Source organism: Saccostrea cucullata, unplaced genomic scaffold (genome assembly GCF_032062105.1).
Source record: "Saccostrea cucullata isolate Sc308-1 unplaced genomic scaffold, CSIRO_AGI_Scuc_v1 ctg204, whole genome shotgun sequence".
Classification (NCBI taxonomy): Eukaryota; Metazoa; Mollusca; class Bivalvia; order Ostreida; family Ostreidae; genus Saccostrea; species Saccostrea cuccullata.
Window position 1 is genome coordinate 75,881 of NW_026940736.1, and position 21,862 is coordinate 97,742.

The 21,862-nt window shown below is 33.8% G+C and overlaps 1 protein-coding gene across 2 annotated transcripts; it reads right to left on the bottom strand.

Annotated features, from left to right (window-relative positions):
- Nucleotides 1–1,803: 1,803 nt before the first annotated feature.
- Nucleotides 1,804–18,857, bottom strand: LOC134256166 (sodium bicarbonate cotransporter 3-like). 2 transcript variants are annotated; one of them, XM_062738793.1, is made up of 23 exons: nucleotides 18,760–18,857; nucleotides 10,690–10,835; nucleotides 9,838–9,972; nucleotides 9,545–9,574; nucleotides 8,555–8,681; nucleotides 8,087–8,247; nucleotides 7,763–7,969; nucleotides 7,562–7,647; nucleotides 7,194–7,439; nucleotides 6,874–7,020; nucleotides 6,680–6,789; nucleotides 6,073–6,247; nucleotides 5,772–5,905; nucleotides 5,105–5,654; nucleotides 4,805–4,918; nucleotides 4,517–4,681; nucleotides 4,138–4,316; nucleotides 3,884–3,956; nucleotides 3,726–3,794; nucleotides 3,214–3,390; nucleotides 2,903–3,037; nucleotides 2,518–2,645; nucleotides 1,804–2,395 (listed from the first exon to the last, which is right to left on the bottom strand). In XM_062738793.1, exons 2-23 carry the CDS (start codon nucleotides 10,769–10,771, stop codon nucleotides 2,302–2,304), a joined length of 3,324 nt encoding a protein of 1,107 aa, XP_062594777.1. In that variant the 5' UTR covers nucleotides 10,772–10,835; nucleotides 18,760–18,857; the 3' UTR covers nucleotides 1,804–2,301. The 2 variants fall into 2 exon arrangements, with proteins under 2 accessions (XP_062594777.1, XP_062594778.1); XM_062738794.1 differs by lacking the exon at nucleotides 9,545–9,574.
- Between the last annotated feature and the right edge of the window lie 3,005 nt (nucleotides 18,858–21,862).

Sequence of the window (21,862 nt, forward strand, 5' to 3'; positions counted from 1 at the left end):
TGAAAAATTAATGTAAAAAAAAAATAGTCATCTTGATTTTATTACTTACTTGCGTCGGTTTGTTAATCAATATACAGAGATTGCAGAGCTACTTTTCCAGATTACAAACAAAAGGATATCATTTAAATGGAAATGTCATCAGCGGCAATAATTTACGTAACTGAAAAAAGCTTCTATCACCTCTAATAATGACTTACCTGATGTGAAATGGAACTATTATTAGGGATAGAAATTTCTCAAGCTACAGGGTTGAAAGCCGTTCGTCTTAATTTGCAAGTTTAATGGTTCCGGAGTTCTAAGTGACAGCAGTTTGAATACTGAAAATCCGCATGTACAGTCGTCTGCTTTTATTTCTGTGGATGCATCTAAGGAGAAAGATGGGGTATAGGAGACCAAAACGACATTACAATATTTATGGTTAACATACATTGTAAGCAGATGAGATAGACCAACTATGTCTGCCTCCTCATTTGAGGTCAACTTATTTATATATGGCAGGACTTATAATAGATAATTATGTCATACCTTAATTCCAAATTATTTCTCTAACTGTAATAACAGGCGAGGAAATGTTAACCATAAATATTGTATTCTGGACACTCATACCTCGTCTTCCTTCCTAAGTGCGTGAAACACGTGAAACACTTGTTTCCATAGAGCCTACCCAACTACATAACCTTCCTACGATAGTCGTATGTGTACTGTTCTAAGTGACCCTTTAGCTTCTATTCTACAGTTGAACCTGTTTGTTATATCTTTTAAATTTAAAGAATGAACAGTTGAATTTTATATTTCGGAAAAGAAGCCTATCATCTCTATGCGATGTTTTTTCGTCCCATTCCACTTCTAGGTAAATCTTTCCATTACAATGTATACGTCTGGGAATTTTTTGGATGCTAAAATTTCTTTTTTTTTATTTTTAGCTATATTTTCATTTTTGTAGCTTGACAGATCTTCATTTGTCATGTTTCTTCATGATTTTATTTATTATTACTCAGTTCTCGACCATAAGGAACCACTAATATGTCTCAAAGCAGACAACTGTATATCAAAGGAGAAAAATCCAATTTTACAACAAAAGAATTTAATCAAGTCGTACCAAACTTCATACCAAATATATTTCCATAAAAATAGCGGTTAAGTTAATAAAGCAACTAATTCACTACTCTTCTTAGATATTTACGAAGACGGCAGACTCATTTATGTCACGCTACTTTACCTTTGAAATCTACCACTTTCATAAATTTTTAACAGCTACTGTATCAAAAAAGATGTCAAAGAATTATACAAAGCCCGAAAAGTCATGAATAAATGCAAAAATAACCAAGCATATTCTTTTAAAATGATAATTTAACATCAATTTTGCAGCTGGACTAGACAATTTAAAGTAGATCTTCTAATGGAGTAATCAGTCTATCCTACTCCTTTTTACAACAAAATTCCAGGTCTTTAACTTGCAATGAAAGTTACGTTATTACCAGATTGGAAAGAAGCCAACTTGAAACTGCCAACGACATGTAACGACCTGTTCCGGGATTCTTCAATGGTTAACAAAGCGGTGACGATTAAGAAGATAGTGCTTTATTAACGTGGTTCCTATTCTAGTGGACATATGCAATATACGAGTACCCAAACTTAAAGAAACTTCTTACCTGATGATATAAGAATTTGGAGCAATTTTCCGCGGAGAGCAGTGGGTATTTTACAATTGTGCCCTAGAAATGGTTTAGTGTGATAATTTTCAATGAGGTTTCTAAACTATTAGGAAACGATTCCTCCAGGTAAGTAACAAACACGCCAGTCTTCATATTTCGAGTCTTTTATTCCGTATATAAATTAAATTACAATTCTTGTAGATCTCATAATGCTCTAATGTGACCAGTGAAATATATTGCAATTGAAGTTATCAGGTGCAAAAATTTCAGTCTTATACAATAAGCAACTATTCTTATTTCTTCTAAAATGCATGTTATTAAGTTGAAAGCACCATCAAAATCATTAAAATTTATAACCTGAAAAATACACTTGTAAAATAATTGCATTGTCAATTCTAAAAAAAAAATACAGTTGGAGTAGCCATTTTCTGTTTAACTAAATCTTTTTTACCATTAGTCATCTGTACACAAAGTATAATGGTGTTTTTTTAATACTATACGAGTATTGATGTCGGTGGCGAACACAAATAACACAAAGAAACTATATCGACATGCACAAATTTCTCAGCGACCTGTCTGGAAGACGTGCTTTACAGGACGCCAGAGAGAATTCTTATATAAGTAAGTCCTAGGTTAACGGTTATATTTAAGCATTCTCTCCAAAATAAAATGCGGCTTTTTGTCCTTTCTTCTCTGTGTTTTCTTCGTTCTTCATGTTCTTATTTCTGTCATTTTTGTGGCTGAAAAAAAAAACAACACAAATTGAATGGTTTGATTAAGATTTTTTTCAATTATTACAAAAATTATTTTAAAAAAACAATTGGGTCACGTGGGTTTAGGAACTAAGTCACGTGGTGCTTACTGGTGATCGTCCCTGGTAGAACTACGACGTACTTGAAGCCACATGCCGGTCTTGTTGACTTCCTCAGAAATGTTCACTCTGTCATTATAGTTAAATTTCTTCTCCTCTTCTTCCAATAGCTTTTCTTGCTGTTAACATAAATGTAAACTTCCATAAATAAAAGCCAATTTGTTTTTTGTTCTTTTTGAGTGTTACATAAAAAAACCTAAACTTTTTCATGTTAATGAAGCAGTAAATAATTGAAAGTCTGTAATATTTTTTTCTTAAAAAGCACAGTTCTACAATTTTTTTATAGTAGTAATTCAGAAAATGTGCCTATAAGACATGACTTTGTTGTACGCATTTACTTTTCGTTTTATTTTAATAACATCGGACATTTACGAACCTCTTCTTCTGCCGCCTTCAGTAAATCCTCTTTGGCCATTTTCTTGTCTTCAGGCATCAAGTCATCTAACCATTTCAGTTCTCTTTGTTGAAATATATAGTCGAACAACTTTCTCACAATACAGGTACCCAAAACCTAGGAAGAAAGTGAACTGCATAAAGACTTGGGCATTCATGCATTCAACCAAATTTGATTTCATTCTTGACATTTTTTGTTTTCAAAAAAAAAAAAAAAGAGTTCAATTTAAGAGGTTATGAACAGTATTCAAGCTCAGATGACGTAATTTTTTTTTTGTCATGACCTTGACCTACCATGACAGGGAATAAGATGGAGATGGATTTGACCATTTTGACAACCCACAGAACACCAAGACAAATGATCTGTAAAAAGGTGAAGAGGTGGACACGCTTGATTGGCACGTGACGTAGGTACATGTGGTCGGGTTGGTATTTCTTTGGCATGAAGATAAGCGCAATACGGTCGATGAACTGGAATTAAAACATCATCAGTTTAAAACACTGTATTGGTTTTGTGAGAAATAAGGGTTTTCCTCCAATTATTAATTTTTTTGACGCTTGATTGTTTTTGACGAATGATTACAACTTCAATTTACCTATCAGTTAAAAATTGTTTTGAAAATAATTTATATAAAATTGTTTTTTTTAATTTGCGTTAATTTTGTTAAATTTCATTTATTATATGAAAAAAGTTGCATTAAAACTGTAAATACGCTTCATATTACTAAGATGCGCGAAGTACTGTGCAACGGAAACCCTAGGCGGCCCCCTTAAAATCATAAAACATAATAGGAAGAATGTTCTACCTGCATTCCTTTGAGGGCAGCAACACCCATGTATAAGAATACTCCGTACAGTACGGGCATAGGAATGACCTGTATAAAGATAAAGGAAGGTTAACACAAATTAACCCCATAAAAACATTGACCTGTCAATCAAAGATAACTTTTATAGAGGGGCTCACCTTCAATATTTTCGTCATGAATACAGACAATCCACTAAGAATTCCTACAGCCAAAGCAGTCACGCGCTGTTCTCTGAAAAGGAATTCGAAAACTTTTCCTTTATTTATGGATGAAATATAGAGATAACGAAGAGTATTCAGCCTCAAAAGTCTATCAAACAATACAAAATTGGAGCAGAGAAAAGACGGTCTCCAAAACATCAAGGTGGAGTAACTTTGATGAGTGTGAAAGTTTTATTAGATCGAATCATTACCGGCATCCCAAGAAAACAGGTTTCTCTCCAGGGGCAGAGCACTCTGATTCCTTCTTCAAACTCATGATGTGGGCCAGAGCGGAGACAGTGGCAGCCACGTACCAGGGTAGTCCCATCAAAGAACAGATCAACACACATATTCCCACCACGAATAAGTCCAAATGGTATCCATTCCCTTTCTGTTGATAATCAAAACAGATAAAGTCTTAAATTATGATTTCAAAGCTGTGAATACAGACTTTTCTATTATCAAATATAATTTATCAATTCTGTTAATATTATTATAATATGTAATTTTGAACTGAATTTATACATGTAGTCAATTTCATGTATGTGTGGGGTAGATTTTTTTTCACAAAGAATGATTCCGCAATTATACCTGAAGTTTGTTCTCTTTCCTGTTGACGATAACAGCTGTAATTTGCTGATCAAGGAAAATCAAAATGGTGGACAAAGCAGCAGGAATAATGGTGACCAGGATGATCCACCATGGATTTTTGTCGCTGATGGGGTTGATGAACCATGGACGGCCTGGTTTGGTCGGCTGAAACGAAAATAATCTTTGCATTCCAAATTCACGACGCCAAATAGTTTTCAAAGAATGGGGATCATCTATACAAAGTTTTCTTTTTTTTGAAACTGGGAAGAAATATTTTAGTTAACTTACAGAGAACTTTTCTGGAACTTCTAGTTTGGGAGTACCGATTCCGATTGCCATGTCAAGACCAACCATGCAGATAATGGCGATCAACACTGCAAAGTCGCTGAAGATTTGACGAACCTAACATAAAGAAAACTCTTAAACAACGACTTCTTCCAAATTTTAAAATACGACTGATACCCATTGTTCAGGTCAGATCTGGTTAAAGAAAGTCGAAAAAATCCTTTTTCAAAACAAACTTTTAATTTTTTAAAGGTTTATAAACATTATAACATTAGTCAAACTATTAAAGATTTTTGAGCTTACAAAGGTTGGAAAGTATCCACTGTTCTTGAATTCTTTCAGGGAGGTTGCAATGACGTAGGTGCCGGCGAACAAAATGAGTGACAAGAAGAAGACATCAGCAACGTAAGGATGGGTACTACAGTCTGGTCCAATCATGGTTCCGTTGTACATTTTGCACATTTCCTCGCTCAGAGAAGAGTAGTCCATAGTGGTTGCATTCATGAAGCCCATAGTTGTGGCCTCAACAGCGTATGCAGGGCCAGCGCTCATTGTAAGATCTGTAGTATTGAAAAATGTAGAGTTGTTGTCCAAAGTCGGCATGCATGAGCAGTTGTAAACGTGTTCCATCTCCGGGTGAAGGTCAACAGGGTACTTCTTCGTGATTCCGATGACTTTTTTGATGGCCTCGTAAATGAAAATGATGGCAATCAAGCAGGCAAAACTCTCTTCCGTAAATCTTGTGATATACCGTACAAGAGCGCTGAGGTCAAAGGCCACGACAATCATTATGATAACCGTTGTCCATATTCCCGTCCACGCTCGGAAAGGTAAATAGTCCCAGCCTTGATCCCTGGAAAATCATTTTGTTTTCATTATATTACTTGTGCACTTATTTTTCTTTGTCCCATTTGAAATTGAGCAGCATTTACAATAGTATTTTTACCAGTTCGTTTATTGAAATACATACATACAGAAGCTGTAGACAATCATTTCCAAAACCAACATAGGTCCAGTACTACCAAGAATGTTTAGGGGTTGACCAGCAAAGAGGGCGAAAAGAATACCGACAATAGCAGCTGTTAAAATACATTCCATGGTACCCTGTGAAGAAATACAAGACAAGTCCTTGTATTTTAAATATGCATATAAATGAAACCAACAACCATATTGTGACCCAATTTTTATTAGAAATTGTGTTTGGAATACGTGATGCTTTCTCGAAATACATGCTTTAAGAGTATAAGGAGTAAAAGTTATATTGAGTATACCATATATTGGTTTGTCGCCAATCCTAGAAGACCTCCGAACGTGACATTGGGTGTTAAGGTAGCCAGGTATAGATACAAGGTGGAAGCAACGCACTGGATGTGTAGACAATCCTTGAAGTCGCTAGCATACCATGGGATCTTACGTTTGATGTCGGCTATCAATCCTCCGAAGAGTCTTAAGAGAAAGTTTAGATATGAATGAAGTTTGTGTCAAGACTTGAGAGACAGAAACTCTATCAGTTAACTTTTGTTGGGCAAGGCAGGTATAAATGAGTATAAGGTCCAGTGTACATTGATAGTCTCTAGTTGTAAGAGGCACAGTTTCAAGTTGAGCATAAATAGCCATAAATATACATATAGTTTACAACAGAAGCACTTCAACAAGTATTTGGTGTTGAATTTGTTAGAATGAATAAATAAAGAGTCATTGTGAACTTTATGAAGTGTTGTGTTTTAGTCTTGGATAAGGATATGTGTGTACATTTCTTGAAACCTACAAAGTCTCAAAGGATAACTTGCAAACTAAAGTCTCTATTACTTTAATCCAATGAATGCCTTTATAACTTGGATGTGTAATTAATAATTATAATACAATGTTCTCGCTTACTTTCCAGTTCTAACTAAGGTTGGGTCCATATGACTTTCTTCCTCTTCAATCATCTCTGCTGCTACTTTAGGGCCCTCTGGTACCTTGGCATTTTGTTGTCTTCTTGGATCCTGCAAAGATTTCATGATGTTTTCAACTACGTACTCCTCTCTACAAAGTTTCACAACAACATATTAAAACAATTTGTTTCTTACCTGAGAAGGTACTTTGTCTGGGGGTTCTATTCTGATTTTTGGATCCCATTCTCCGGGTGGTAAGACGGTGACCTGGTCCAGAAACTCGTCAATTCCTGACAGGAGATCTTGTCTGTTCTTGCCTCGGTATGCTACTTCCCTAAACACCTACCAAAGCAAAGTGTACGTTTCAAATATGAGTAAAACAAGGTGCATGTCACGAGCAATATGTAACGTATCACAGAAATGGATCTGACATGTTCAATTGCACATATACATTATGTTGTCATTCATATAGTCACAAATTAAACATTAACTCGTAGTCATTGGATAGGAGGTACCTCATCAACCATAAGGGTGGACATGGATCTTCCCATTTCCACGTTCTTGTTTTGACTTCCGGGAGGTCCTAGAAGAACGAAGACGAATCTGGTTGGTATTGGGACCTCAGTCAGATCTCCAATAGATCTTGCTTCGGTCAGTCTGACAAACGCCGTGATTTGGTACTTCAGACAATCCAATTCTCCGACCAGAATATTGGCTGCTTCTGCGCCTTCGGGAATCTTTTTCATAAATTGTTGATTCAACTAAAAAGCAAGGAAAGCCAATTACTACAGTGTTGTTTGTTTTTTAAAAACATTTTCTGAGTCTTTTATTCCTCAAAGAAACTATTCACTTTATGGATTAAAACATGTGTTTTGGTCGTTACCTTTGCAGATGACGCAGACTCTGTTAAAATGTCGCCGATGTTTTCAGGAACGCTATTTGGATTTCTGTTTAACTTCGCTGAGCTGTCTGTTGAAAAGGGTAGAAAAAAATAACAGAAAACCTGTTACATGTATTTTATTTGTTGCATATGTGCTTTGAATAATTTTGCTTTGAAATTAAAATAATTAATAATGCAACGAACCGCGAGATCTGAAAGACATTTGACTAGAGAAGTTCCTCTTCATTGAACGTTTTCGGAAGTCCGCCATTGATTCGTGTTCGGATGGCATCATACTGCGCCTGCGCTTTTGATGTTGATGGGCATGGTTTGCGATTATTGCTGCTCTAACGTTGTTACGGAGGTTGCTTTCAAGAAGTTTGGCATTGATGAGCTGATCTATGATGAGGTCTAGATAAAAGAAGTTTATTCTAAGATAAATGCTCATATACACCACAACAAGTATTCGAGTCACGTGACAAAGAAAACAACTTCGAACATTCGTTTAGTATTGGGAATCAGACTTACCAGCAACCTGGGTGATGTGAAAGGCGTCCATGTCAAGCATCACGGCTCCCATTAAAAGGGAGGACCGGAGCTCGAACAGGGAGTGTAGCGAAAGCGAGGCAACGTGGGGTTTAGACCAGCGCTCTCCTCCATCTTCTACATCCTCCTCATATTTCACCCATCTGAAGATACAGTAATCATTCATTATTGTCGATTTTAAAGTTAAAGCCTCGATTGCCCTGTATAATGTTACATTTAATTTTACGGCTTATAATTTTAACTTCAAATTTAAAACTCGTCATTTAAAATACCCGGATATTCCTCAAAGGAAGAAATATTCAGTGTTTTCAAATATTCAGCTGTTATTTTTTTTTCTTTTACTATCCCAGTTCAGTTGCTCTGTAATGTTTCGAAGTTAGACCATTCCCTGAACTAATTGCAGTACTAATACAGTGTATTTCATAATGTGCCCCCATTTTCACGTTTTACCTGGCTGTTTCCCTCCATTGGTACTCATTAAGAGCGGTGTAAAGGGTGTCCATCTGACAGAACACGGCATGAGTCTCCTCATTCTCGCCCAGAATCTGCTGAATGTGCTCACTTGGCGATAGGGAAGCTACACAAAGAAACCAAAAAATACGCGTACCAGATATTGTAAAACAATAAGGAGTTTTCCAAATTTTCTCTGATGTTTTTTTTCTGCTGTACTTGTCATCCATCTTAGCTCTTTGGAATATTAAAGCAACTTCATATATATGAGTCATAAACCATCATCGTTTATAATAAATAAGATATAAATAAATATGCTTTTATACAGTAAAACGCTATATTGCAAAGAGCCAGGGGCAAACAATTTTAATTCGTGTTTAGTGTAATTTTTAATATCTATTAAATTTACAATATATATTACTAAACTTTGGAAAAGGGGAGATGTCACTTACATGCAGCTGTAAGCGTAATTTCATTATAAGTTTGTTCGCTATAGCTGTGTTTTACTGTATATACATTGAAAAAATAACGAGTAAAAATCACATGGAAGACAAGTAAATTTACTGTCCATACAATCACTACCTGAAAAGTAGTTTTACTATGTATTGAGTAGATTAACTACATAACATTAGTAAATCTAGAATTTATAAGTAACTTTCAATAGGTTAGTAGGAATTAATACAACCCCCGCTCCACGTGACACCCACTACTTACTATCTTAACCAGTACACAGAATGATTGCTAATCACGACGAAAGCTTTTCTAGGTATAGTTATTAAATTAACTAGGTTTTTCTTTCAGTGTAGATGTGAACAGTTAACCTTTGAAACTTTTAGTTAATCATCCATGTTCTTCCAATTTATGGAAATGCTTGAAACCTTCACCTTTATCTTTATGAAAAATCATTGAATATAAAATATTGTTATTTGTTTTTCATGCTAGGATTTCTAACATAACACCCCCCTAACCACACTAAATCAGTTGTCTTACCAGGGAGACCTGTTGTAATCTCAGCTGGATCTGTTTAAGGAGACACAGATAATTAAAGATAATTAAACTAGGTAATATTTCATCCTGAATAATTTCATAGATTGGTTTTTTCTGTTTGTTTATTTTTATTTTATTATTTTTTTTTTTAGAATTTTCATTTCCATTATGTCCAAAATTCGGATAATTTGAAAGAATGCAGCGTTGTGTAAGATCCTGTTTTTGTTAAAAACCACACCATGAAACTAGTAAAATGTGGTATCATATATTATTACATATTTGGTAGATATGCTTACTTGGACCGGAAGTATCGGAGTTTTTAGGGTAGCCATTTTGTTCCCGATGTCGTCTGGAACTGGAATTAGAACGGGAAGGACGCTGCTGTCTCCTGGGCAACCGGACTCCGATCATCTGACGATGGGCATCACTGGCTGTAAGAAATGAAAGCTCATCATTAATGCTTTTTTTTAAAAATATTTTTTATTAATTTTATTTTACAATACCTTTTTCTTCGGGGTCAGTTGTGTTTTGAATTCATTATGGAGCATTTAAGGACAGAAGATACAAGCCAAAAATAGATACCACCTGCATTTGTATAGGTTTTTAACCTATTTTGGTTGTAAATGATACAAATATAAAATTACTAATGCATTAAGAGAAATTGTTAACTCTTACAATGTTCTAAATTTCAACTTTCTACCTATATAAATCTTTACAATTTTTTCACTTTACATAACATGAAACTTTGCATGAATAATCAAAATTTACGCATTTTAATTCAATAATTTGTTTTACTTATATATGAACCAATTTATCATTTAGCCAGTTATTTTCATGATTTTTAATGAAATTTTGTTTGCATCTTCTGTCCTTAATGCCGGTTTAGTATGCAATGTCTCTTTCTTATTTCTAGATTTTGAGATATAACTTTAATTTTAGGAACAAAATAATACTTTGATGTAGGAATCAAAGATTAAACAAAAATCCAACAAAAGTAATTTGGGGCCGTTGAATTTATCTGTTTAAGCTATTTATTTCATAATTCCAAAGTCTTGAAACTGTGGTACCCTAAACTAACATGTATGTAAAGTTAACAACCCTATGTAGGCCAGCAAGACACAAGAAAGTTAAAGAATTTCAAAGCATACCTTCGGCATTGAAGTTGTCGCTGCTGAAGTTCCGACTCAGGCCATAATCCCTTACAGTCTCATCCGCGTTGGGATCCGTCATGATGACGTCAACAGAACTGACCAATCAAAGCTTTTATTTCTGTCAGCTTCAGTTTCAGCTTTTTCTGTAATGAACATTAAAATAGCATAAGTTTAGACACAATCCAGACGAATTAAAATCCATACCGCCATCGATATCTTGTTGACATTTTGTGTTTAAGTTCTCGGAGTACAAAACGGCAACCGATAACATTTATAAAAGGTAAAAAATGTAAATACTTTTCGTTGATTATTGGAGGGTATCAGCCGATCCCCCTTACATAAAACACATTTTGTGATTTTTTTTTAACTTTGACACTGTGAAATCTGCTGAAGCGTAACTGTCAATGAACTTCAGCGAAACCAAAGATGTATTTTACGTTTACTTTAACCAGGTTCCTATCTCCTTTCACTTTTAAATGGTCAGTCGAATTGAAACATAACTAGAAAGATTGTGATTTTTTTTTTTAAATACGCAACAATGAAAAGTTGAAACTTTAAGCCATAGCTCAGTCCACCTTAAAACATCCAGGATCTACACAAGAACACGTATTGCTGTTTTATGGTAAGTGTCGTCGAGTAATTTATTACGTTAATTGTAACTGGAAAATTAAGTAGCCGTGTTAGAGCAAGAAATATCCGGTGGGAATTTACAATATGTAAATAAATTTTATCACGAGAATTCTGTCTGATTTCTAGTAAAATTCTTTGGTCTGCCGATCATAAAAGAATACCTCAGGTTTGGAGACTGTTATATATCGCTCTATTTACATAAAATGTAATTTTTTCGAAAGTATTTAATAAATCTGCAGTTTATATCAAAATCATATTTACACATGTCAGTGTACGTAATGGAACCTTTAACACCCTTTGCGGAGTCATGTATGTGCACATCTGAAAAGAACTGCAGTTTGGTATTTACATTTGTTTTTAATTTTTTTTTCTTAATCGCAATTTCTTTTGATTTTGTAATATTCTGGTCATGTATTTTATGTAAAGTCAGCATATCTGTTGATTTTCCGACATGGAAATTAAAACTTACGTGATTCATAGCAAACATAAAATGAAAGGAAAACCTGTTGTAAAGAAAATTTTACAAATCCTGCAAAGTAGACCGCAAGAAGGGAAACAATTCTCGTTGGTTTAAACTTCAACCACAATGTGTTATTAAAAGGCGCAGGGAGGGGGTGCCACGTACGTCTGTCCCTTTACCCTCACATGATCTCTTACATGTACTAAAATGTTCATTTTGATTCAGAGTAGTAAATTTCCTCAATGTTAACGTAATAAAATGTTTTCTATTATCAAAATAGTTGGATCCCCCATTGAGATAAAAAAAAAACAACCAAGTTTTAAGAATTTGAAAAAAAAGTTCCTTTATTCAATTCTTCTTCGAAGCTTGAGTTAAGAAGTACAGTGTACCCCTTTTTTTCCTAAAATGATGCTACTGGCCTGATTAGAAAAATGATATATGAAAGTAAATACATATCCTTCTCCTGTTATTTATTTATGCTGTCTGAGAATAGTTTTATGTCGACAGATTCATATTTGGACTGACTGGTCTCTTCGTTTTTATTGACATGACCCTATATTTTATATACACTAATCTAGTTACAGTACACTGCAAATTTACTACATGCATTAAGTACAGATAAGAAAAAAAAACACATTCGAGGAATAAGTAAAAAAAAATCTAAATTAAACTTATTTATTTTTAATAATTAGGAAAAGTTGAGATTTTTTGTATACGAAGTAGATAAGTAGGACACAGGGTCTAGCCTCCTTAAACAATTGTAAAGCTGACAGACAATAGACAGAAGTAGGACGGTCACACACCAGAACAAAGTGTTACGAGTTCCCAAATATCAAGAAGAAAAATTGTTCACACCTTTGAACATGACCCAAATGCAAGTTTTTAGAGGCTGGCGCTCCAGGATATTGCATTTTTCATATCAGAAATGTAAGGACAACGCCATTTATTATTCTGTTTTTTCGCTAACATACCAATGAAACGTCGTTCATTTAATTATATGGGTGCGGGAAGACAGTTGCTAATTTTCTTTTTTTTTGGGGGGGGGGGGAGAGAGAGTGGAGGGGGTTACTGTACCAAAGACGTAGACGCATATATATACATGTATTTGAGAACTATAATTTTAACAATCAGTTAGATGTAGGAAAAGTGTCTGTTTAATTTGGGAAACTCTTGACTTAATGGTGCACTACTGAACAGGCTTTGGCATATACTATGGAATTAAACCCTGAATGGTCCTGTAACTAGTAACTTTGATATTGAAATAGAGGCCTATTGAGCACTTGATGCGCAAAACACTGTCTGTTTAACTGATAAATGAGTATCCAATATAAATGAAAAACGTACAATTTCAATTCAGAAGACTCATAATAATGACTTTATTTATCTTGGGCATTTTCTTAGTCCTCTTTCATTTGAAAAACGTTGCTGCGGGGCCCAAGATCAAAATTACATATAAAATACACTTGAATGACCACAAGTAAATACCAAATTCCTCTCCCTTCCCCTAGAAAACTACGCATGCATGGTATAGTATTTACGTAATAAATAATTTAACCAATAGCCTTCATGTATTGTACAAGAGGAAGAGATATGAATGACCACTTCCAGAAAATAATTTCTCTCCATTCATAAATCTTCCCTTTGACAAATGATGTATATATGAAGGCTCCATTATCATTTATCGCGTCCTCATCACCAGAATGACGAAGAAATGTCATGGACAGGCAATTAAGAATTGTCCAAACACTGGCCATGACAGTTCGCTAGTATCCACCAGTCGTTCAAAGAGCTCGCGGTCACCATTTTTGACAGTTGTGTGTATTTAACTTCAGCCAAGTGTCGGTCGGTCAGGTTAATCAAATTTAGTGCCCTTTCACATTTTCTCCAAGTTAAACCTTAAATGTTGTAGTGTGTATTATTTTTGTGGTGTTTGATTTTCACCTTTTGGCCTTCTGGGTTAAAATCATACTGGTGGTCGACTACCGAATCTTGAATGTTTCCTTACGAAACAACCCATTCTCTGGATTGTTTTCATTACTTTAAAAATAGTTCTAAGTTTGAGTATTTTATTGTAAGTTGCAAGTATACTAGTATATACTTGTCTTTAAAAATGGGAACCCCCAAGTTTATTAATTGGGTTAACTTACTCTCTATCTTTTCTAGTGACACTTTTATTATGATAATAATTCCGTCAAACTAAGACCTATGCATCAAAATAAAATCAAATAAGTAGTCCAAAGTAGAACAAATAAAAGGCTTTGGTCTTTGTGTAGCTACTGTGGTATAATTTTGTACACTGACGCGAAAACCAATATAATCTTTAATTTTTATGATTAGATTAAGATATATAATCTTTGTATATCGTGGTTTTTGTGCTCCTGTTTGAGTTTTAAGGGGGGGGGGATAAACATCCAATTAAGTAAAAAATAATAATAAATATAATTAATTTTTTAGTTAAGCTTTCCATCAATGATAAATTTTGCCTGAAAAAATCACAGCTTGACAGTCTCTTTTCCACGATATCTGTAATTTTTCCTGCGAGAGATGTCTATTTTTAGGGTGCTCTGAGTCGTATGCATATTGTATACCAAAAATAGCTTTTCGTGAAAAGTCAAGATAGAATCGTTTGATAACTTTCTGTAAAAACAGTCGTCTTTAAAGGTGGCAGGACCAAGGTTAAGTAACTGAATGTTAAAAATAAATTGTTCAATGATTATTTTTAATTTATACGTCAAAACTACATAGAAAAAAATGTGTCGTGAATAAAATTACTGCTGCCATCTTTCAGTATTTTCAGTATATCAGTTATGTGAAATTAAGATAGTGGAATACTGCAAAAACACATCTATGAAAATATCTTATAAATAAAACGACCGCGACCATCCGAACGAAATAGCGTTCCATCATATGACTATTTCTTTATAAGGTAAAATTGACAAAAGAGAAAAATAAATCAGAATCATCAATTAACAAGGAATATTCAGAATGGTTCTTGTTCACCGATTTACCATTGGCGTATATGGTTTTTCGATCATGTGTGAACTTTGGGAGATAGTGCAAAAAGTTATACATGAAAATCAAGCTGAACGTCGATCAAGGTCGTGCACCTTCAATGTATGACGTTTATTGATATTGCGAAAAGATTTCTTTCTTATTTTTTTTTAGCAGCGTAGAGCGTAATAGAAGTAACGTCAGCAATTTACATCGGGATCGATATGCTCTTTTGCGTAGGTAGGCTCCACCTAGCGGTTAACCTTGCAACGTCAGACTCGAGTTAACACGTTGCCGTTAGATCCTTGACAACGTCATTTGATGTTCTACGGTCACGCTTCTGTCATTGAGAAGCACCGATCAGATGCATGGGGACTTTTACATTTTATAGAAAACGGAAGGTTAAAGCAATTGGTCAAAAGGTAAGTAAACACTTGTACCAATTGAAATTTGTCAGGAGTTCTACGGCAACATTTTGACTCGGGACCTCAATGACTCGGGTTTTAATGATGACGTACAATGTCCATGCTACGATTTAAAATTACTCTAACATAGTCTATGTGAAAACGTTATTGTACTCATTGGTAGAGTGCGCATTAAAAATGTCTGCAAAGGAGATAAAAAAATACAAAATTCCTATTTGTAACGTAATCATCAACCTACATGTAACTTTACGTCAGACTAGGCCATGCTACTTGCATTACTGGCACTCCTGGTATATGGTATCATGGTATGGGATAAAAGAAATATATTCCGAATCAAGTACTTGTGCACTTGTCCACAATCTTTGTGGTCAGCCCTTGCACATATTTATCAGGAACGATAACCCAATTGTGTCTCACGTATGTACATTCATCAAGTAAAATTGTCTAATAAATTATAATTAACCAACACTAGAAATTATTTTCCTTCGTAAATGTCAACGGAACCGTCGGAAAGAACGTCGAAATTGTCCATAGGTCGGTCACTCATTCAAGGTTGCACTTCTATTAGTTTCATAACTTGAGCAGTTGAGCTAAAATCATTTCAGATCTTCTCAATGATTTCTTTCGGGGTTTTACCTCATTCTAAGGTTAAAGTCAAAAAGGTTAAATCAGAATTTCAAATCTAGCAGAATTTTAACAATACCTACGAAACAGTGCTATCAAAATTTAAAAAAAAAAATACAACACATCCCAAGAGCACTTTATATTAACAATTAGAATAACTGATATTTAGACTAATTAATGCAGTTTTTGTTTTAAAATATGTTTTATTCCTACTTAATATATACCGCAAAATTAAGCTTTCATACGTTTCTAGAATTGTCGTCAAGTTTACGACAACCGGATGACTTTGTTCCCTCGGCAAAGTGACAGTTAAGGACGAGACGAATGTCCCAATTTAACTTGTAAACGGATTTCATTTGTGTTTTGTACAATTATTGTTTTAGTCATTAATTAGAAAAAAAGGTTAGCCCTCAAAAGATGTGGAGCGACTTCGACTTTTCAGTTCTGATTTTACTTTTTTTGGTTAATCTTAATTAATATTGAATGATTTTGTTAAGATTTGTAACATCATAGGGCATGCTTGTTTATAAAAAAAAGTTCAATAATCGCTGTCAATCAGCTTTCTTTCATTTCCTTGAAGGGTTAAACATATTATACTCTTACAAATTCCCCATACTTTACATAATCATTTCAGAAATGGAACAGACAATGAAAAACATAAAATTCGCATTAATTCAATGAGGTGGGGCATTATTGTTATAAAATTTTAATATATGTCAAAGATGTCAAGTACAGAATAAATATAAATGTTTGCCCTGATGTCAAATAAGTAAAACCGATTCATTTACGCCTTAATGTAATCATTACACAATAAGTCAACAAGTAGAAAAATAAGAAGCGTTTCTGCTGTATAGTAAGAACAAGCCATTGTGATCATCATTGTTAGAAAATATATATGAATTAATTAATGCAAACTTTCTACAAGAACCCTTGCATATATAATTGTTCTTTTTACAGTACAGTCATCTTGACGACAATTTTCTGATGAGCAATGACAAGAAGCAGGCATAAAGCCAATGATTAGAATTAACAACCATGCCGCAGGAAAGACGCATTTAAATATTTTTTTTCACAAAACGAAAATTTCCCTTCAGTTGGTGGTCCTGCTACACAAGGCATGCATGTGTGATTTTGTAATTTTGAAGGGTTCCCCTGTCAGGCATTACATATATTACAAAACCCCATGCCTGATACTATCTTTAGATTAGTTTAATAGCGCCACTGAACCGTGTCATGTGCCCCGGAAGATGAGTTGAAAAAGGTGCATTAAAAAAAAAAACTTGACACATTGCATGGTGTACTTGTCCCTGTCACGATTAAGACATCTAAATACACGTGATTTTTTGGAAAGAAGTTTTGATCATAATTCGATTTTCCACTTAAGATCTGAGGTTTTGCAAGGCCACATAGCAATTTTCAAGTTTTTGGTTGCTTTATGTCCACGATTTTGTGTTGAAGAATTTTGTATTTCGTGACGAATAATGCATACCAGTGGGAGCGATCACCTTTCATCAAATAACACACAGTGAAGGTCAAGGTCTTTTCTTATTTCTTATAAGTTGTATACACATGTCCTAGTATCGTCTGCTTTACCTTCAGTGACGTTTCAGGAAATAGTTTTAAATTTTTTTCTTCCGACATAAATTTAAGTTGTCATAATATAAATTTGTCTGGAAATATATATATTGCTTCCATGGTGGTCAAGGACGTCTCTATGGTAGCTAATAATATTTTTAGATTTTTGCTGAGGAGAAAGTGTGCGCATTCAGTATTGCTATATAAGGTCCAGAGCAATTTCATACTCTGCTATTTGTTGGTCATCTCTAAGGAATGTCCATGATATTAATATAAATCAGGGGATTTATAAACATGTCACATAGCCCTCTGAAATATTCGTAAAGTCGGTGAGCTTTGTTTATTTCTTATAGACACCAGTAGAACAAAACTAAATACTAATACTAGAATGCACTTAAAATAAAGGTCATCAACATTGCCATAAATAGTGACGTGCATATTTCTAAGGGTAAATTTATGAGCATTTGTCAAAACCTTTTGAAAGCCGAAACAATGGATCATTTTTCTCTCAATAGATGAGGAAACCAATCCAAATAGGTCATTAATTATAAAAATAAATTATTTATTCTATGAGTGCAAACTTAGAAAATTTCAAGGTCAATGTCGTTAACTTCTGTCAAAAATGAAGGTCAATTGAAGTGAAAATAGAAACAGTTTACGACAACCAATTCAAAGTCAAGCTAACACCTAACCTTTGACTTTTGATCACGTGGTTACTACTTTAAGTCATTTTGACAACTTGATTAAAAATCGCAATTAATCTTTTTTATGCAAATGTGTAAATTTAAAAAAAAGATAGAAATAAAAAGAAAATATTTAATAATTTTGTTGATTGAAACTCACTGAACAGGTGAACGGAAATGTAAAAGGTAGTTGACCACCGTGTGTCACATACAACAAAGGGAGGGATAGAACCCCCTGTCACCACGAGAGTGGCCTTTCATCTTAGTTAAGTACAATTCACATCCGTAATTTATACCGCTGTTAAACCGTTAAATGTCTGTGTTTGCGAAAGATAATGATAAATTTATTGTTCTGCGGAAAAATCTAAATGTGAAAACTAAAAATACAAAAGTACGATTTTTTTTAATGCAGAAAGTACTATTTTAGTTCCTAAATGAAAATTCTTTGTTCTTAATTAAATTTTTTTTTAAAAATCAAACATTTTTATTTTATTTCAAAGGATTTTATTTATTAAAAGATTTAAAAGAAATATAGATATATCATTGAAATTCAATTTCAAGGTGAAAACTTCTTTATCATTATAAAAGAAGTAAAGATGGAGAAATCTGCAACTTTTTGTTAATGAGCATCATAGATGAAGAAGTGGAACCAAATGATGAGGAAAAATAGTTCACTTACCCGTGGGTAGCAGGCAAGAAACTGGAAACCCTCTGCGTTTCCCGAGCCCGACCCTGTACAGTCGACAGGTAGAATCGGAAAGGACCTACGTCGCAAGAACTAATGTGTTATAAAGGAAATATTGCCTCTCGTCTTTAGTGACGTAGGCCCTTGTCACGGTATAAATAGTCTATCATATTTTATTAACAGCTCAGAAAATAAGGAAAAAGTAGAGAAGGTATTCTACTTATACAAGTCGCATCATTAGCATTTATGATAATTCCTGATGGTGGTTTTTGGAGAGAACATTTAATTTACAGTGTAATCAGTGCAAGAAAAATGACATTGAATTACAATTGTTCTGTGCTAAATGAGTTTTAATTTTTTATCCGTCAAGTCGACGCTTAGCGGTGGTTTTCAAACAATTGACAGCATTGATAACAGACTGTAAATTATCTTTAAAATTCTCTTCTTCTTATTTATCTTAACCCACCTAACTTATAAGCTGGGATATAAATTATGAATTGAAGGAAAAAACCAAATGATCTGACAGAAATATAACATTTCATGTGAAGGATTTACATCTATACCAAGAACCATTTTCGACAAGTTCGAAAAAATAAACATGGAAATTGGCCGAAATGGCGAGACTACTGCAAAAAATATTGCACATTTCACGAGAAGAGACGAGTATCTAAAAGGGAAAACCTCTATTTTTTTTTAGAACCGTGGACTAAAACATCACGAAGATATACGTAAATCGGTGATAGTTTTTGGAGTACCCGTTTCATTACAAACAACCATGAAATTTGAATGGTCTTTTCTAGTGTGTGTTGAGTCTGACAGTTCATTCACAATACTGAAAGTGGTCCATATGTCTCAATCAGAATTATTCCTATATCTTGCGGTTTTGTAAAAGACTTCTTTTAGCCACGTCGATTACTCAGATTTACTCTTTTAAATGCTTTTTTCGTTAGAGTAAATACAAATGCGTAATTTAGTCACCAGAAATGTTGTAGCTTGAATGAAAACAGATTGGAACTATTTTGAGGAGAAATCTGTAATTCAAAAATGTTAAGAATTCTTGACAAACATTGCCCTACATTATTCTGTTACCGGTACCTTCATTCTTATAACAATGGATATATTTCAAACACTAACATAACATATTGCATGGATCCACATGACTCACACCTTTGTCTTAAATACACACTATTATAGCTATTACTTCTGAAGTGAAATAGTGGAAGTTTAATTTTTAGTTTACTGTAGATGTTTTAATTCAAAAATATATCTTACACTAATAATGTTAAATAAATATATATCTATTATGCAGACACGATATTTATGCCTAAATCTAATTTGTTAACTCATTAAATGAGAGCTTTCCTTGTATAAGTAGAAATAGAAAAAGAAAATTCAAAAGTCTTATTTACAAAATTTGCACAATCACTGTTTTATCTGAAGGAAGAATGGTACTTCTCTGCAAAAGTTAAGTGAAACCTACGCCAACGTGTTAAACAATTGATTTTTTTGGAGTTTAAAATTAATTCATTCTGGAAAACATTGTTCTTATACAAAGTCTGTCTAAAGTTGTACCATACACTGCTTGCACTTAAAATCATACTGACAAAAAGGAGGCATGCAGTCGTATGCATACACCTCTCTTTCGTTCTATGCGAATTCTTTTGAAATTAAAACAAATTTTACTGAATGAAATTTGGAGACAACGAACAGTGGTCAAGATCACAAATTCATTGAAACAATAAGTTGGGAGCAGAACAAACAAGGGATCTGCGACACCATGGTTAAGAGCAGGTACCATGTAGGAGTAAGGATCCCCTGTCCACCGGTCACACCCGCCGTATGATTCGGGCTTTGATAGGGGAAATCTGTACACAATTCAAAGGTAAAATAATGGCCCACAATAAGTACGACAAACTTCAGTCAACAACTGAAATAACGAAGAATGTAGTTGCAAACAAGGTTATTGTAGCGACCATAAGATTTGCAAAATCATGATGAGACTGTTGACATCTTTGTAACATCAAATTATATTTGAAAAGCTCGACTTGCTTTAGAAATTTTCGTAAAGCATGCTCTTGCTTATCGAATCAACTGGGAGAGATAAAATTCACATGCAGATGAGATAAGGGTATAGTATACTGCTATATCAATAAGGGATATCGAGGATGGAAAAGTTGAAGTCATAGGTCCATTTATCATAAAGATTTGTTGTTAAGTTGTCAATAAAATGTGTAAGAACAGAGAGTGATGAATTACTCAGGTCAGGGTCATAGCTGCTATCATATATAATTAACATAATTATGCAAATAATACAAAAATATAATTTTTGTTAATTATTTCAATTTTATTGAAATATCCTAATCTTTCATAACCTGTGGGGAAAAAAACTAAAATTTTAGTCAACTAATTAATTTGAAGCAAGTAAATAAGACTAACGGACTCAGCCATTCTTTAAAAATGAATAACTACTGTACCAGCGCTTTTGCATTTCTCTGTTTACTTTAATATAATGTATAGTATACCATGATATATACTTATTATAGATAATGTCTCGGAATATACGAGGAATTTCGAGGAAGAAGCAAAAACTGCAAAAGACACATGCACTGAATGATTCTTTCAAGATTACTAGATGTTAAAACCTTATTTAGTTTGCTTAATATACATAACCTTGTATCTACAAAACAAATATGTCTATATATCAGAGATTGTTTTAATGTTAGAAAAAAGCTTTCTACAGTTTAAATTGTAATATATGGCTAATGACACATTCCTGTATAATGTGCTTTAGTGCAAATAAGGAATTGAATTGAATTTTTAAATATTTGAGAACAGAATGCATTATAAGTACATGTACATTCACAGAAAAAGTACAAAAGCATAAAACATAAATCTTCCAACAAATTTATCACATTGAAAATTTTAATGCCAAAATTTCACTTTGCTTTAAATACTTTCATGCAAAAATGTTCTCGCTGATAATAGTAGGGAATAAAAGTTTGCCAAAACACTGGTGACTTTTTCCAGGTACACAAGTCGTATAATCATTTTCAAGATACCGATGTAAACTTACCTAGTATTTATATCATATATATAT

What these genes read in the sequence shown, in the direction of transcription:
- LOC134256166 (XM_062738793.1), bottom strand. Translation starts at nt 10,771, where the DNA reads ATGACGGATCCCAACGCGGATGAGACTGTAAGGGATTATGGCCTGAGT. An exon ending in TCATGACGAAAATATTGAAG is followed by an intron (nt 3,795 to 3,883) that starts GTGAGCCCCTCT and finishes ATCTTTATACAG; the next exon opens with GTCATTCCTATGCCCGTACT. An exon ending in TCTACCAGGGACGATCACCA is followed by an intron (nt 2,396 to 2,517) that starts GTAAGCACCACG and finishes TTTTTTTTTCAG; the next exon opens with CCACAAAAATGACAGAAATA.